General features: G+C 40.3%; 1 protein-coding gene across 1 annotated transcript in view; it reads left to right on the forward strand.

The window, feature by feature from the left end:
* Positions 1 to 18,987, forward strand: part of gabbr2 (gamma-aminobutyric acid (GABA) B receptor, 2) — a 185,714-nt gene that overhangs the window by 157,883 nt on the left and 8,844 nt on the right. Inside the window, exons 14-17 of the mRNA XM_085148616.1 lie at positions 12,764 to 12,874; positions 15,251 to 15,475; positions 15,687 to 15,869; positions 16,232 to 16,361. Of these exons, the coding sequence (XP_085004742.1) occupies positions 12,764 to 12,874; positions 15,251 to 15,475; positions 15,687 to 15,869; positions 16,232 to 16,361 (649 nt within the window). The remainder of the gene's footprint in view (positions 1 to 12,763; positions 12,875 to 15,250; positions 15,476 to 15,686; positions 15,870 to 16,231; positions 16,362 to 18,987) is intronic.

An 18,987-nucleotide genomic window follows, 5' to 3' on the forward strand; every position in this document is an offset into this window, starting at 1 on the left:
AAGGATGATGGGAAATGTAGTGAAGCAGGTGGAATGGAAAAGGGTTATTGATGACATAATGATGGGCTTTTATTTCAGTGTAATGCGGTGTGTAATGTTTAAGACTGTTTTACAAGAAAACCCAATGCCACCAAAGACTCTCCAGGTATTAAACCAAATTGTGAATTTTGTGCCTTTAGAAAGAAAGCGGGCAAAGGATCAAGAAAGAGCTGAGAGAAGTGTAGCAGGAAGGCTGAAAAGGGCATCAGTAATTGCAATCCTCAGTACTTCAATCAGGAGCTAGAGTTAAATTAAGCTTTGGAAATTGTGCAGGGCTATGTGTGTGTTTGTTGCTGGAAAATGTGGAGTAAAATATGTAGTGCTTGGGTGCTCGAACTTTCACTAATATATGGGACCTATGATTTAAAGGGACATTGAGGGCCAATCTGTCCTAGAGAAGAGCATATCTGAAGATGAAGTTTGGAGTCATCAAACACTGACCTGTCTGCAAACTGGAAAATGGGCCTTTTTTCAAGCACCAGGTGAAACATGGAGCTAAAAGAGAGATGGCGCTAAGGGAAATCAGAGTTGGAAAGAAAAAAAGAGGAAATACTTAAGAGTGAGGTGATGTATGAGAGTAACTCGTCATATTAGATGGCTTATCCTTCAAGTTCTACGTGGCTTTCATTTCTCACTGAATCAACTGAGTTACAAACCCTGATTGTGGCCCTTCAGATGAAGAAGTCCACCGTGGTGTAAAAGGTGCGTGTCTTTGAGTGGACTGGATTTTAAAAGTTTAGATAATGGGGAGGGACATGTGAGTGGAAATTGTAGCTTATTTCCACAGATGATCTGCCATCACGTCTTTATGTTTCACATGTTAGCAATGCGGTCACTTTTGCCCGATACACAGAATGAGTTTAGACACAAATATCAACAATTCATCAATGCATCACGGCAATGCTCAGAGTCCCCTCTACACTTAAACACACTAATTTTGAGGGAAGATGAGCTAGTGGAAACCGGTAGGATTAAAATAGAAACAATCTGTTGTGTGAAATACGTGTGACTGAATATTTATTTATTTATTTATTTGTATTTTAAGCACATCTCCTAACACATTATAATGCTAACACTAGTTAGCAGGGTCACACCAGATGTCTTGTAAACACAAAACCGTCTGGCAGGTCTTCTTTGGTGGCAGGCACTATCAAAAAGTACCTGGCAGGTGATTAGATGATATATATCAGCAAAGTGCTCCCAGTAGTTAAATCCAAAGGCAGTCATTAGAAAAAATAAGTGCTTTTCTTTGTTCTTCCTTCACTGACCAAATACTGTCCTGTTCAGCTCTGACTGATGCTACAGCAGCTTCTAGCCTATGTTGGGTCTGTGTTTCCACAAGCCCTGCTAATTCTAGCCTAGTTCTGCCATTTTTGTGCAGCCAGTGAGCTTTGAGTGTACCTGGATATGCTTTAAGTTTCTAGATCACTGGATATTCTTATCTATGTATAAACCCAGAATAAAAATCATACCTCTAAAAGGATGCACCTGCTTCCCAGCAGTACACAGATCTCATTAACACTATTCCCACTTCTCTGTCATGCTACCACTTCCCACAAGTACATGGAATTCCCCAGCACTGTACAAACTTTCATAATGATGAAAACAGCAGCAACAGCGACATAAGGCAGTTACAGTTGCGCCCAACATACAGCAACGCAGATGGGCGGTTTGATGGAAGCTAGGGTTATGGCGGGGAGTGTTAAAGAACAGCAGCCACATAAGCATTTGGAGCCTTTGATAGCAAAAGCCTGAGCAGAATGTGAGGCTATACCGCAGCATTTGCATATTCTAATGAGTCCAATGTTCAGGGTTAGCCGCTTACACTAATGACGCGTTTAGCTCTTAATAAATCAGTTAAGGCAGCTCCCCGTCGGAGCCCAGGGAGCTGCACCAGTGTGAGTGCGTGCATATTTCATTATAATGTAGCTTTGTGTGTTCGTGTGTGTCACTGTGCCGTAATAATACGAATGCATTAGTGAGTAAATAAGTCTGTTTGTGAGCGCTCATCTACTTGTTTCTATTTTAGTACTTGTGCCATAATGTCTGTTTTTTAGACTTCACTTCACTTGTGCGCATGTGTGTGTTTGTGTGACTTTCATGTGCTTAAATTGTGACAGTGGAAGGAGCAGAACCTTCTCTTAACCTATTTTGGTAGGACAAAAAACAACATTGCATTTTACCTCTCAGACTGAAAATAAGACCGATCACTATAGAGTTGTCTGTTACAATTTTACTTTAATTCATATATCACCTTTTACTACTTTCTCTTTGCACTGCATATATTACATAGCTCTTCTTTATGTAACTATATAGGATACAGTCAGGTTGCTCAAAAGCACTGGAGAAAGTCATCTGGTTATTTGATAATAATAATTATTATTATAATTATTACATTATTTATTTTATTTAATTATTGCCAAATATTAACAAAGTAAACCTCTCATGTTTGGTAGCACAACTCTTGCACAAAACACTCAAAACGCATCACACTGTGAAATCTGGTGATGACGGTGCTAATAAAACGCAGCATTCTGCAGTAAATGTTTTAGTGCTACTAACCAGGGATCGCAGCACACTTCTGACTTCGTTGATAATGTGACGATTCATGAATTTTTCGATTCATAGCCCTCAGATGCTGGTAAAAATACAAATATGTGAATCTCAGGTAAAAAAAAGTTCAACTTGACACATGCGGCTGACACAACAAGACCAATTTAATGCTTCAGATTAAAGCACACTCTTACACAAATAGATGATACAGCATCTACTGGTACCCGGCGGGGGGGATACAGGAAGTACAGGCTCCTATAGCCACAGACAATCATCACTGAGAATATGAACCCATAACCAGTGGTTAATTTCTCTGCTTGAAGCTCTAGGGTTTTTTTCTGCTTTGTCGAGCACTAGCAGGTCAGCCAGTTATCTGAACAACATGAAATCAGTCTTTTGTCAAAATATTATTGTGCCCTTTTCTTTGCAAAGATGAGAACAACAGAAAGAAGGAAGGAGAGAAAAAACCCTTTCACAGTTTATGCCAATTTGGCCCAGTAGTGGTTAGAAGGTTGTTGGGCCATGGTTCTATCAGAGGGATTAGTCCTCAAATGGGATTACAGGCTAGTATGAAAAAAGGAAGAAAAGGGGGTGGATGCTCAAGCAAGCAAGAGAGCAGAAATATTGAAATGCAGACAGACACATTTAAGTAAAGAGATCACTTTATCTTCATTAGTGGGGAAGTGGAAAGGAAGAGGAGGAGACTGTCTTAAGAGGGATGGAAACTGAATGGTGAGATGTGAATTCTGTAGTTTAATGAAGATTAAAGACCGAACAGTTTAAAGCGTATGCATGTGTGGAGACAGCACAGAGGACAGTGAACTCGTGTTTCGTTATCTCTGTTGTTTTTTTCCCTCTTTCATTCCACCTCTACCTTCAGTTCTCCCTCTGAAGTGAGGCAGAATAATATCTGTGAAGATGCACTGGAGTGGAATATCCTAGTCACCCATCTGGTATGACTAGGACACTACAGTAAAACCCACACAAGCTCTTTCACCCAGTCACACACACACATATACACACATGCGCGCTCATACAGTTATATGGTGTTCACATATACTGTGAAGGACGGCTGAGACCCACAACTTGGAGTGCCAGCGGCATGTTGCTGCCCTGCCACCATGCCCCCTCTGCATGTAGGTCAGCCTCTCTGGGCCACCCCTTCCCTCCCTCAGCTCTTTCCTGCCCTTCCCTGATGGCTTATTTTTTCTATACTTCTGCTCATTTATCATTCTCACACTGAGAACGTTCTGTCCTGTTTTCAGTAAGCGAGACCAGTTTACTTTTGCTTTCACTCATGAGGTGTAGGGAAAGATTGTGTTTTGGGTTAAAATGTGCCCCTCAAAACAATAACCCTACGTACTAATGAATGATGCAGTGCATATAAATGTGATACCAACAGTCCTGTTTGACATTTTGGGAAAGACACCCATCTCTGTTAGCGCTGATGACTTTACCTCCACCTCTGCTGAACTCCCCTGGGGGTACCACAAGGCTCGATTCTTGGACCTCTCCTTTTCTCTTTATACCTGCTCCCATTTGGTGCTATTTTCCAAAATGCCCCATATGACAAAATCCTTATCACCAATTTACACTAGGTATAACATGGATCCTACTCTAAAGCTCAATACTCATATAAACACTTTGGGGAAATGATTGCTTTATCCAGTTGAGGCTGGTGTCAAAAATCAACCCTTATCCATCCAAATGCAACCTTGAAACTCTAATACATTCTTTTATGTCTCGTCTCTTTTGCTGCAATTTGCTTTTTATAGGAATGAGCCAGCCCTCCATTGCTCACCTACAGCTTGTGCAAAATACCCAAGCTTGATTTTTAAGCGCATCACTCCAGTTTTAGCTTCCCTTTACTGGCTTCCGTTTTTTTTTTACATATCTCTTAATGATCACATCTCATTTTAATCTGTCTGAACTGCTTGACCTATGTGTCCCATCTTGTTCTTCCTAAGCTCAGCAGACTAGATGCTTTTACTGCTTCCAGTGACGCAATGCAAACTCAAAGAGCTTTCACAGTTGCAGCTCCAAAACTGTTGAATGATTTGCCACTAATAATAATAATGGATTGGATTTATATAGCGCTTTTCAAGGCACCCAAAGCGCTTTACAATTCCATTATTTATTCAATCTCACATTCACACACTGGTGGAGGCAGCTACAGTTGTAGCCACAGCTGCCCTGGGGTAGACTGACAGAAGCGAGGCTGCCATATCGCGCCATCGGCCCCTCTGGCCAACACCAGTAGGCGGTAGGTGAAGTGTCTTGCCCAAGGACACAAGGACCAGGACAGAGAGCCCGGGGATCAAACCCCAGTTACAGATGCGCTTCCCAACCCCCAGTGCCACGGTCGCCCCATGGTACTGGAGGTCATTCAGGCAGTCTCCTTCACTAAATCTTGCTTAAATACAGACTTTCACTCCCTGGCCTTTGACCCAGTGTGAGATGCTGACTGTGATTTTAAGTTACTCCTTTATTGTCTAACGTCTACAGCTCTTTGTGGCGCTTTATTTTTTACCCTCTGGCGTTTTATGTTTGGTGTTATTGTTCAGCACTTTGGTCAGCCCTGTTTTTGTTTTAAAAAGTGCTTCATAAATAAATTGTATGGTACAGCATGATAAGGGCCTAGCCTCAGGATCTCAAAACTGAAGCTCAGGCAAGTTGCTTAAAACTGCATTTATGCTGATGGCCAGCAGTAGGCATCCCCTCTGGTTACAAAGAATGAACCAGAAAATGGTCACACTGCTTATCTGATGTGACCTCAGTACACACTATGATAATTATGTTATGTTCTCATTTGGATGTTTATGTTACCATGGTATCACAGCTGTAAACAAGGTTAACTTTAAAAAGTGAAGATTCTCTGTGGAGGAAAAAGTGTTTCCAGCTACTAGCCAAAGAGCAAAAGTCAGAGTACAACTCAAGCATAAGTTAGGCCTAAAGTTATCAGCCTTGGCTCAGGAGATAGAGCAGCTCCTCTATCAGGCAGAAGGGCAGTGGTTCAATCCCTGCCTCCTCATGTCCATGCATTGAAGTGTCCCTGGGCAAGAGACTGAGGCCCCAATGCATCTGTCAGGGGGTGAATTTGTGATCGTTAGAATTTGCCTGATTCATAGAGTAAGAAAGAAAATCTATGTGAATAGATGAATGTGTCTTATAGTAAATCAGTATTCATACAGAGTAAAATGCATGTCCATTTACCACTGATTTCTGTCTTTTAGACCCTGACAGATGACTTTTGTGCGTCATCCCATGTTTGTCATCTGACGCTCAAGTGATGAGCCACATCAAGTGACACAGTCAGGTGCTTTGCTGCCACAGAACAGCAAAGTGCCTGATAACATCAGGATAAGTGTGGAAATGTCTTTTATTAATCTCATCACCTCTGTGGAGAGGTGAGATGAGATTCAGAATTACAAGCTTTCAGCATCACTCTATTTATGGCAGTATGACAAATGTCTTTGTTGTTGCTTGTTTGTTTTTTTTTCCAAAACACCGCATTGAAAAGCAGATAAAAAAATATGCAATTCAGCATTGGCAATACCCTGCATTAAAAAAAACACATACGATACCCCCTGCTGTTGTTTTAGATAAAAATGCCCATGTTCTAATTAGTAACTAATTAGGTTAGCACTTAGTGGTGTGTTAAATCATTATTTCCACATCACATAATAGTATTAACAATCTGGCTTTCTACTCTTTTTTGGATATAGTGTACATATGTGTATCTATTTAAAAATGTATGAAAAAATGACATTTGGTGTATTTTTACACATACACTTAAATTTGGAGGGAAATGTAAGTATTACATTATGTATACAAGAAGGAAAATGGCAGATTTTAATGTGTTAAAGGCTAAAAAAGTTTTAAAAGTCAAATCCAACAGTTTTGACGATGGCTTTGTTTCTTGTTGCCAGTGTTACTGCAGTATCAGATCACAGTGCACAGTGTGAAAAGACTTCTTTTTGGCTGTAGGTAAAATATAGAAAGTATAAGAATTTGATTGCCTAGAATCCAATAGTAACGACAGTTGCAGGCAGCCAACTGTTCCATTTAGGACATATAATAAAACTGGAAAAAGTATGTTGGATAATGCAGGATGAATTCCAAGATGTTGCATTTAAAGTCCTCCACTCAGAACTTGTGTTTTGGTTACTGGTCCGTCTAGTGCATGTTCAGATGGTAACTAAAACTCATTTTTCTTATGAAAGTGCCAGTGACCAGTTTGGAAGTTAGTCCTGATCTTACAGTAGACTTTTAAAAAGTGTTGTGTGAAATGTTATATTGGGAATAGGCTTCCAGTGATGTGTCAGAAATCATCATTTATTCATGCAAAGGTTGACATCTGGCTTATGCATGGATCTGTAGTTGTTTCTGTTGTAGGATCTAGAAATAAAAGTTCCTAAATGGTCTCTTTTTTTGGCATGAACTGGTGTCATCTTCCATGTCCGACTAGCTGAGCTAATTACCAACTATGCACTGCTTCTTTCTGCTTGTCTAAAGGCCTTTACTGCTGTTCAAAATTTCTTAGGGGGTTCATGAAAACGGTCCTGGCTCTTTCTCAAATGAGTTCCTACAAATTACTCTGGCGCCAGGATGTCTTTTATCTTCTCATCTTTTTGCTTTCTGGGGTTTTTCATGTGGTTTTTTCCACCTGCCACTCTTCCAATTTCTCATCCTCCTTTTTTTCATGTCTTTTTCATTCATTCCTTTAAGCACCTACATCCTTTTCACTTATGATCAGTATGCTAAATACTTCCAGTTGATTTTTACACTTTCCTCAGTATGAAATAAACTATATTGCAGTATACATAGAACTTCCTGGGTATCTCCAAAAGCCATTTTAAAGCTATAATTGCACAAAAAAAAACCAACTATGTTTTCATGTCTGAAAACAGTGTATGGCACACAGGATAATGTGTTTGTCTGACATCTCTATCCATCAGACAGCACTGTATCAGTGTTTCTCTCTCTGTCCCCGTGCCCAGGCAAACAGTTGGCTGGGCCGATTCCCTTGGCATCGGAAAGCCGTAATGCCACCCGCTGACGTTCAACACATTACCAATCACAAATCACAAAATCCAACCAGTTCTATTATTACGAAATGTACATCATATAATATTGCTTGATGTTTTCAGATAAAGTTCAAATGTTCTAGTGTTATGTATGTGCAATATATATGTGTGTGTATATATATATATATATATATATATATATATATATATATATATATATATCTCAGTAATCACAACAAAGTAATGTTATAAAGGGATTAAAAAAAATGGCCACTGTAGACAGTTATCTTTTCAGTAAATCCCATTTCCGGTGCTTTTCATGTCTTTTTTCACCACAGTCATTTTCATCTCTTTTGCCCAACGTTACACTGACACAGACTGTTGCAGTAGTCTAAAATTTCAGCCAAGACACCTATATTATTTTTGTCCTCATCTCTCCCTCATTCTTTCACAGTGGTGAAAATCTCCTGCGTTTTAATGACCAGTTTGAGGGATGGAGTTCTTCTGTTCAGTTTTTACCTCATTTCTACACACATGCATACACAGTGCACAAACAGTCAGAATGTGCACAAGCTGGCACCCACAGTGACATATGTTTCACACTGACACACCTCTGTGTGAAGTAGCTGCAGGTGACAATGAGTGAGCTCTCCACCTCCCCCCTCACATACTGGTCTATCTATTCTTGCTGCCCAGTGGGCCAGAGGGCGTGATACAGTCAGATCGAGATCCATATCTTAGAACAAGCCCCAGTAGCTCTACTTTTGGAGTCATGGGAAAACAGAAAGGCAGGATTCTCCATGCGGCTGTAGTTTTTGTCTGAGCTCTTTTCATCTTTTAAACGACTTCAAAGGAACACGACAGTATTTAATGAGGGTTTAGTGAAGAAGTGAAATTTTCCAAACACATCATTCAGTTTAGGTTTTTGAAACCTTCCTTTCAGGCTCTGTCTTTTAATTAATTCAGTTCAGTATAATAATCGACTTGGGGGGGGGGATAGACTTCTTTTTGAGATAGATAATTCATCACAATGAGCATATTCATGTCTAGTTTTATTTTTGTACAAAGGCTCATCGTTGTTGCGTGGTAACAGGAAACTTCAGTCACTTGCTGAACAGAATCCCGTTCATAAGCTTAGTTACAGAAGCTGGAAGACGAAATGGCCAACAATAGGAATTTCTAAATTTAGTTTTGTGCTTTTAAGTCTGTTTTTTGCCACTTGTGCTAGTGTAGTAAGTGCAGCTACGACAATAAACAATAAATGTTCATCCCTGTGCAAAACCATGACATATGTATCAGATAGTTGGAATCCTAATCTTTATCTCCACCTTTTCATAGCTCTTTCTGATTTCCTCAAGTTTTCCCTTTGAGAAAACAGGATCAGCATCATCTACTTCTCGATCTGTTCGTCCCCTTGATTACTCCACTTATTTCACATTCAATCTTTCCATCCATACTTCATGCTCCGGTCGTCTCTCCGTCGCACCCTTCGTTTCTTCTCCCCTCTTCTTCACTCCCTCAGTCGCTTCATCTAGATCCATCTCTCCATAGACAATCTGCCACCACTGTGCCCGCTGCAGCCCTCCCAGAGTGATCCCGTTAGAAGGCTAATGCTCTGAAAAATGACAGCGAACCGGCACTTTTACCGCCATCACCACCGCCTGCCGCCAACAGCCCTGTTGCCTGGCAACTCCCCAGACAGCTTTTCTCCAAAAGGCGAGAACTCCTGTCTGCTCTGCTGCGATAGAGAGCCAAGCCTAATAAGCATTATATCTCATTTTGTCTTATCATTTAGTTGTTAGTGACACAAGTTTGCTCGGAGCTGCGACTATGCAAAGCGCGCCGATGCAGAATGCGTCTCTCGTAGTGAATGAATAAAATGATTTGCAAGAAGTGTGACTTCCTGGAGCATTGTTGTTGGAATAAGAGGCTGCTCAGCCAAAAACACAAATATACAAAAATGACAAAGATGCTGGAGAACGATGGAGTAAAGCTGTTCTGTAGAAAAGCTCTCAAGAGGTCTGACAACATAGATCAAACAAAACAACTTAAATCAAAGGTTCGTAATGAATATCTGACATTTAGGTTCATTTTTGTCTATTCAAGCTCGTCTCTGAATCCTTTAGATCTTTTACACTGAGCACAGCTGCATTGGTCGATAAAGTAAAAATCAGGAAACTAAGATACTTGCACTTTGCAGCATCTGTGCGTATTTCAATGTTGCCGCAACTTCATCACAGAAGCGGAACACAAGCGATACATAGAACGTATGCCAAGAGGCATTAATGGAGATGCTACATAATTCAGCTGCTGATTTGTACAAGTATGATAACACCATAAATTCCGAGGAGTTAGACAGTAAATGCTGTGAAATTACATCATACATCGCCTGTTATGTCGTGTTATCGAATTAAAATAATGTCTTAATCGATCTTAACAACTTGTCAGCTGTCTTTTCCAAAACGGCATGTAACATCGCTGACTTTATCTGCTGGTGTAATCAGCATTTGTCTTTCATGGGCGGCCGTTACACAAATGTCTCAAGGCTTAGTCTTTACAGGCTGTTTACTGCTTGTGGGTATTTGACATCAGAAGAACAAGGAGAAGGAGTGGAAAGTTAGATCAAAGGAGACTCATTGTTAGTTTTTTCACAGGCTTCATCAGATAATTTAAAACGTATTTTGCAGCTCTTCTTCTCCCGTTAGTAAAGCCCCGGTAATTTTAGGATTTTGTTTCAATATAGGTCTGACAGTACATAATTACAAAAATTGCTGAAAATGCTTCAAAAATGTTGTCTTCTGTAAAAAAAAAAAAAAAAAAAAAAAAAAAAGGAAGAAAAAAAGTATTTCACTTAAGCATTGTTTGTATCGTGCATACAAATACTCTACTTCTCTGCGATGTAGTCAGCAGGTTGCAGATTGCTTGTTTTCATTGTTTAAAAACCGCATTACTTCCCATGACCGGAGATGAAACCAGTAACCTGCTACTGCCCTGCGACTTGGCAAAAACCAGGACATCTCATGCATAAGGGATGCACAGATATTCTCATGCTCACAGCATTACTAAGCTAAAAATAAAATGAAAGCAGAAGCTCCCTGTAGCTGCAACGATGAAAATCTTAGGATTCCTTTTCCTAATTGTGGTTCCATGTAGAAAAAAAGAAGAAAAAAAAAGCCTTTCTGTGCGTCATCTCCTGTCCCACTTTCCCGAGTGTCTACCTCTGATGGCTTTTAAAGCAGAAACCCCGTTCCATCAGTCCTTCACCTAAAGCTAACAAGAATCCAAAACTCAAGTCCCAGAATATTCTCTGACGTTTGCGACATGAACCATGCGGCTGCCACGGAAACTCTCAGAAGGGATACGAGAGTGCTTTGACAAAGTGTGTGAACTCCCTGCCACCGAAGCGATCCTCAGTCTTCAGTATGTTTCTGCTTTGCGACATCAGAAGTTTTAAAGATTGTGGAGAAGTTGTTGTGGGGGGAGGGAAGGGTTGTGTCTGGTATTTTCTTTTTTATTTCTTTTTTTTTTTTGCAAACCGTTTGCAATGTTTAACTAACTGCATATGTAATCCTGTGCAGAGCTGAACATTTGAAACAGAAAGAGCAGTGAAGAGAAGCTGAGTAGGGAACACTGTGGAAGTTGTATTTCTACGATAGAGGCATGGGAATAAAAGCTAGGAAACTGTACTATGATATAACTCGCCAAGGATACCCAGAAATGATGTGTTATGGGCCCATTTTCTTTTCTTTTCTTTCTTTCGGGTGAGTCAGGGCACCTCTTTAAGCACCAATTTCCCATTTTAAGCCATCATCCTATAGAGAACCACTAATATAAATTCATCAAGGTCACGAAGGGAGGCATGGATAGCTGTAATCTCCATTAATGCGAGCTGAATGGAGAATATTCATGTCAGAATGACAAGTGCACAAGGTATTCTGGGGTGTGTATGTGTAGGTGTGCATTTATGAATGGTTGAGAGCATTAATAAAAAGTACAGTGTCATAGGTATGAGGATGGAAACGAGGCAATCTTTTCAGTGTATATCTTTTCCCTTTATTTACTCTTCTTTTTTTGTTTCGCAGGAATTTCGATTATAGACTACGTTTCGTGAAAAATGTTATTGGGTTTGCTTATACACACATACGCTCACACACCATCTGCTGAGACATTAGACATGTCTAATTGCGAATACTAAACATGCACACACCTGGAGAGCATCGTGGCATTGTGCCCGGCCTCGCCCCAGGTGTCTCACAGTTGATATATTAGAGTGGCCTCAGATGAGTCCATGCAGCCAAGCTAATGCTCTTATTAAAGGCTTTTCAAAGGTAGTGAGAGGGGAAAAAGGGAAAGGGGAGGTGACGTGTTTTAGCGTATTAATATCCACCACAGGTGCTAATTTGCTCTGCAAGTCACTCGTGTCATGAGCTGTGGCGAAAGACAAGTGGAAGCGAAGAGAAAGCTGGAAGGAACAGAGAGACGATGGCAGGATTAAGAGATAGCGTGACGGAGACTGAGTGAGAAACAAGAAAGAAAGGAGGTGTAAATCACATTAATGAATAAGCTTCATTAGTTGTGCCCATTAGCATCCTAAGCACAGATTAATTTAACTTTAGCTGACTTTGGAGAGGCCCAGTGGAAGTGATGGGGAAACAGTTTGATTTCACACCTGGATAGCTGATCACAGACACCCTGAATTTGCAGGAGTATTGGATAGTTTGTATTTCCTTTGTGAAATAACCCACAAAGCGAAAACTAATGTGAGAACAGCCGAAAGGCTCACTGAGGGCTTTCCTTATTTAGAGCTTATTTAGAGTGTTTCTCTGTTGGTTTTATCATTTCTTCCAGTGACAGTGTTTGTCAATGCAATAGCAAAGTGGGTGGCACTTGCCGTCAAAGTTAAATGTTGTCTTCCAACATGTCGGGTTAATGTTTTGAAGGAACCAAAACAGCAATCTTTTCCTACTCATAACCAGGCGGTTTGGACACTAACCTACCTAACTTGAGCGGTGCTAGTGTGACTCTTTGTAACACCTGCATTTTCTGAACGAACAGCAATGTTTCAATCTCTGGGATGAGAGTGGTACTTTTGTGGGAGCTGTACTCAGTTTTTTTTTCTTGTCTATTTGTTGTTTTGTCAACAGGCCGACCCCCAAGGCCGAGACATTGCCATCCGACCCTTCTTGGAGCACTGTGAGAACACCCACATGACCATTTGGCTGGGCATCGTCTATGCCTACAAGGGGCTACTAATGGTGAGAAAACAGGATTTCGTCAAATGTAAAGATTGATCTGCAGATGTGTCTGCTGATGTGGCTTGGATTTTCTTTTGCAATCTATCTCTAGTGTATACTTTACATTTACCAACAAGTCTATATAAAACACCTTTTAATCAGGAAAAACAAAGCAAAGTGCAGAAGGAACAAGAGTCCCTCTTCCATTTTGGACAGACATGCAATAGATGATTGGGACAAAAACACAATTTTTGTAATTTTGCTTCTGTACGCCACAACACTGGATTGTTCCTCAAACAATTAACATGTGATTGAAGTGCAGACTTTCAGCTTTATTTTGATTTTTTTTCCCTAAAACTTTAGGTGAATATTTTGGAGGATCAGGAAGGACCCTTCTCTCCAATACAAAGACCTGGAAAGAAAACAATTTTCAATAACACAGGAGAAGCTTTGATTAAAAAAGGAAAAAAAATGAGAGTGGATAATGGCTTCCTTTTTTCCTGACTTTATACTTTCCTTACCAATTTCAGAAAACAAATATGACAGATTTTCTCATCTAACTCTTGAGAAGCTGAATGAAAGCACGCAGTTTGCAATATGTCAAGCTACTTGTTTCATTTGCACTTGTATGAGTTTATGGCATGACTGCCTCTTTTTCTAACTGCTACTGATTTAACACTTACAGATATTAAAGTAAATTTTTGTTTGTTTTTTTGTTTTTTGGATCAGCGATATTGAGTTACTTTAGACTAAATGGTTTTCCTCTGTGATTTCATTTGAAAAATCTGTGTTACTTTAAGCTCATCAGCAGAGCACAGCTAACGATACATGCAAACTCTGAATGTGTAGTTATTATCATAGCTAGATAATATATGCTTTAAAATCTCCATGAAGAAGGAGAAACTGTATAATGCCTGCCACAAAAAGAGAGACACTGAAGATAGACCAGACATTAAAGATAAGTGTGCTGCACATGTCCAGCTATACAAACACACAGTCAAACATTCATTCCAAATGGAAAAACAAGACCCAAAAATATTGGGAAAAAGCTTAAAGAAAAAGCTAACCTTTAAAACAAACATTCTGCCGATCTAATTCAGCTGTTACAAAGTTTAAGAAAACCTCTGTGGTCACCTCTAGTTTTAGAGTAAGAGCTTGGAACAGTTAAAAGACTCTGATCGAATAATCGAAGAGGCCAACTGCTGAAACAAGGTCTCAGCAGGTCTGCCTTATAGCAAGGAGCCTGGCTATGAAGGGCTTTGTATGCTATTAATAATATTTTAAAGGCAATTCTGAATTTCTACGGAAGCCAGTGAAGGGCAGTAAGGATAGGAGTGATGTGCGAGGGCTGAATAGTTTTTTTTAGCAGCCTAGCTGCTGCATTTTGGACCAGTTAAAAATGGGCTAGGGCTTGCTGAAGGACGCATGTGAAAAGGGAGTGAATTGCAATAATCAAGACTGGAGAAAATGAAAGCATGTACTAAATGTTCCTCATTATTAGGTGTTAGTAAAAGCTAGATTCTGGTGATGTATGACTCATCTTAAGCAGATTGAAAGAATAAAGAGTAGCCTGGCTAAAAATACTACCTAAAAGTTTCCAAAAAAGGAAAGATGAAAGGAATGAGGAGATGGTAGAGGAATAAGTCAAGAGACTTTCATGTAAAATAATAAGACAGGAACAAAGAAGTTTAGCGGTACAGAAAGTTAAAGCGATGTAATTGACAGGAGCCGTCAACTCCGCGAGGCACCGAGAGGTACAGCGCAACTCCAAAACGTTTATGGCTTGAGTCATCCCTGCTTTTACATGCATGTAAACTCACATACGGACACATACAAGTACACTGCAGCCGCACCTGACATCCACATGCTCACACACCTCAGGTGCACTAAGCCTCGATGACTGCTCTATTAATTCTTCTGCTTGTCATTCCACAAACTCTGATTTAGACTTTGAATAAGCAGGCAGGCCATCTTACACAGCTCACTGTGAATTATTCAGCAGTCTGCTGCTGCTGCAACAAACAATTCACTCGCACATAAAATTTTCCAGACGTGAAACTAACTGCTGTCTCTTTAGATTGTATCTCAGCCCTTTACCACGTCATCATATAATGAAGTTTATTTTTGTCTGCTTTCAGCTGAGTGAAATTACACAACCCCCACTCCATTAGTGTTTAGCATGAACAATCAGAAATAAATTAAGAATGAATAATTCTTCTGAAAGACCTCAGACAGAAATGTAAACAAGCAGGAGGAAAATGAGAGCTGCTTAAACGGCACTGATGGAGAAACACAAGTCCAGGCTTTCTATGACCAAAGTCATTCATTTGTTCTCAGAGCTTTGTGTGATCTTCTCTTAAACATAACTCATATTCTTCCTTTTCTCTTCTCTTACAGCTGTTTGGGTGCTTTCTGGCATGGGAGACCAGGAATGTGAGCATTCCCGCTCTGAACGATAGCAAATATATCGGAATGAGCGTGTACAACGTCGGCATCATGTGCATCATTGGCGCCGCGGTGTCTTTTCTGACGAGGGACCAGCCCAATGTCCAGTTCTGCATTGTAGCGCTGGTGATCATCTTTTGTAGCACCATCACGCTCTGTCTGGTCTTCGTTCCCAAGGTCAGTTTTTATAGGACAGAGAGGGGGTGTGTGTGTGTGAGCGTGGCTGAAAGACTCTGCAATGACATAAACTAGAGTATTAATTATCACTCAGCTAAGTCCTGAAAACTGAAAACGCAGCGTAAACAGTTAGGTGTTGATTTTTTTGCACTCCTGCAATTTTAGAGTGCGAGAGTGCAGCTGTGACTAATGCCCATACCTCCACTTTCAGCTAATTACGATGAGAACAAACCCAGATGCAGCCACCCAGAACCGCAGATTAAAGTTCACCCAGAATCAGAAGAAAGAAGACTCCAAGACCTCCACCTCAGTCACCAGCGTCAACCAAGCCAACACTTCTCGACTGGACAGCCTTCAGACTGATAACCACCGCCTCCGTATGAGGATAACAGAGGTCAGCCAGTTACAGCTTCTTTGTTTTCATCTTTTAACCCATTCATCACCTTTCAGACAGGACAGCGATGCAGTGGGCACAAAGAGTAAATGTTCTGTTACACTTTTAAAAAGATTTCTTTGAAGATTTCTTCATCATTTTGGCAAAGTAGCATTTGCAGCAGTCAGTCACACCCAGACAAACCTTAATTTAGGTTCATTTCTGGCTGATAACCTCACAGTGTGTAAGCTAGGCTGTCTGTGGATAATTAATGAAACCTTGGTGTGAAACTATAGTTAAGTGATGGGTGAGAATGTACTTACTTTAAGTGATCAACTGTAATACTCAATGAACTAACAGAAGATTTTTTTCTGGGTAAAAAGTTGGACAAAGAGCTGGAGGAAGTGACCATGCAGCTGCAGGACACGCCGGAGAAAACTCCCTACATTAAACAGAACCATTATTCGGATGCCAACAACATTCTCAGCATACGCAACTTTACAGATGGGAAAGGTGAGATACTCGCTGCATGCTTTCATTTAGCCCTGGTCAACTACTGCCATACTGTTTTTATAGCTCTGTTTTTATATCTGTCTGACAATAAGCATTTGAGGCACATGGGAAATATTCCATATTAGTGAAAAATTGTTTCACTCACAGAACCATCTGTAGCAGGGGTGTCAAACCTAAAGCCAAGCAGCCAGAATCGCCCCTGATCCAGCCCATGGAACATTTTTGGAAAGTGTAAATGGGGGCATGTGTTTTTTTATTTTATTTTACAGCTTCTCCTACCAATAATGACCTTGCACACAGCCATTCATACTACAGTAATGAGCTTTTGTTACTATTAACTGTAGAAATATTTTGGTTTTTGGTTTTTTAAATGTGTCCACAGTAAAATGAATGATTAAATAAATAAATAAAATAGGGCGTTTTATAAGAATTTACAAAAAATCTCTGCTTTATGATTACAGGACAGTTTGAGCAATGAGTTACCAAAACATTTTCTGTAATTTACACTGCAAAAAGTCATGCTGACAGATTTCTTTGATTTGCTACGGCAGCCTTTTTTTATCATGTAAAAAAAACTGAGGTGCGCTGAGATGAAAGTGCACCACTTTTTCATATATTGAGAAATCTCGGAGATTGAATGTGCAGTTAAACGACTTTTCAGTGACAGAAAGTGGAGTTTGAGCGGTTTGGCCTATTTAGGATCAATGTAGGCTCTATGCATCCGATGATGTGAAATGAGTTTAACATCCGTAATCTGTAAGTTACTTTAAGTGGCCACGCCTCTTTACACAGTGGTGCCACTATAGTGCATGAACTAGTTAGTCATTTTAAAAAAATGAACATTAATCATGAAGCAGGAAATAAGCTATAGAGATCAAAACTGCTTTTGTTTATTTCTGTTGTAATTTATGCACTTTGATATCATGTTGTGATCGTGCACTGTGCTAGTATGTTATCATTTTGTGGTTCCGTTGTGTTTCACATTAGCGAGTGTAATTTACATTTTAGTGGTTTGTATCACAATTTCAGGACTATCATAAAATCCTGAACTGGCTTCAGTTTCAAAGTAATCCTCACATACATTATCTAATACTAATTCTTTGCCACCGTTACGGTGCATTTCCATATTCAGTGGTTTTAGTAAAGGATTTTAATTCTGCTTTCAGAGCAGCTGGATGAAGGAATATCTTTCTTTTTTTCCCATTGCTGGAGCACCTGTCAGCAGGAGGGACACAGGAGCATCTGTGACGTCTGTAATGAGTCATGAGATTAGCTACAGCACCTCAGTACACGTATGCTCCACTGCTGTTTGTCAAATTTAGCACATATTGTAGTCACACGTCATTCTCACCTTACTTTCAAACCCTGGTGTACACTCGGTTTTATACCTAATTATTTCTTGTTTGGGGCGTAGTTTAGTGTCTGTGAAACAAAGTCGAGAACCAGATAAGAGTAAAGAAAAGTTTGGGAGCAGGTGAGGTGAGTCATCAGCCGGCGAGGCTAGTTTATAGAAACACGAAGAGCAAATCCTAATTTGCTGAAATATAAAGATGCGTGTCCCATCAGTCCCCCAAACTTCTGCCTGTGCTGTTTAAACGATGCGTGTATGGCAGACATTATGAAGTCTGCTGCCTCAAATTGAATCAGTGAATCGTTACAGCCCAGCAGCGTCGCTTTGCATTAGGCACCATTTTAAGAGTCGCAGAGTGACGCTGATGTACAGCAGCCGGATCCAGCGTGTCTGCTGCACACGCCAGGACAAAGCCGCTCTCAGGGGTGTCTAATGGATCTGTCTGAGCTCGGGAAGGTAAAAGAGCACAACAGCTGCGCTCATTCTGCCAATTGGGAGCAGAGCGTGTTGGAATTGTTTGAGAAGTTCCTCATCTGTGAAAGTTCATAGTTACGCAGTGAACTGATGGCTGTTAATGAGCACATTCACACAGAAATGTGTGTAATGCTTCTTTTTGTGTGTTTTAGCGTATTCTCTGCCCCTGCCTTTTGTGTTTGTGCTAAAATAAGTGTACGCCCTCCTGTCTGAAACTAAATATAGTTTGGCTTTAAAATTACTTTAAGTTATTTATTGATAATATATGACGGTGCCGAGGATACAAGGATAGATTTTATATAGATGTGTGATTGTGGCTGTTGAATATGGAGCTGTCAGGCAGGAGGAAAAGAAGATCACAGAGGAGATTCATGGATGTATATAAGGATGGCTTTGGCTATAGCAATTTTATTTATGTAGCACATTTCTTTGAAAACAGTAAACTACAACAAAGCAAAGAAAATCAACATCAAAGTTTTGAAAGTATGCAGAGATGTAGCTTGTTTCAGAGGTGGGGTGAGATGGAGGCAAATGGTCTGCTGTGGTGATCCCTAAAGGGAGCACCTGGAAGAAAAACACTAGTGGTGGCAGAGATGAAGCAGGTGGAGACCTGGACAAAGATCTCTGGTGGAAATGGAGTGGAGGTGGGTCACACAAATGAGACTGAACAACAGCCAGGACAGAGGCTGATTGGGTCACAGAAAGTTACCCAAAAAATGATTGGGCCAGTGTGATGATGACAGAGCTAGGTTTGACAGTGATGTAAGGAATAGAGTAGCAGCTTGAACACCCAGGAATTCA

The sequence above is a fragment of the Neolamprologus multifasciatus genome, chromosome 22, assembly GCF_963576455.1.
Source record: "Neolamprologus multifasciatus chromosome 22, fNeoMul1.2, whole genome shotgun sequence".
In the NCBI taxonomy this organism is placed as follows: domain Eukaryota; kingdom Metazoa; phylum Chordata; class Actinopteri; order Cichliformes; family Cichlidae; genus Neolamprologus; species Neolamprologus multifasciatus.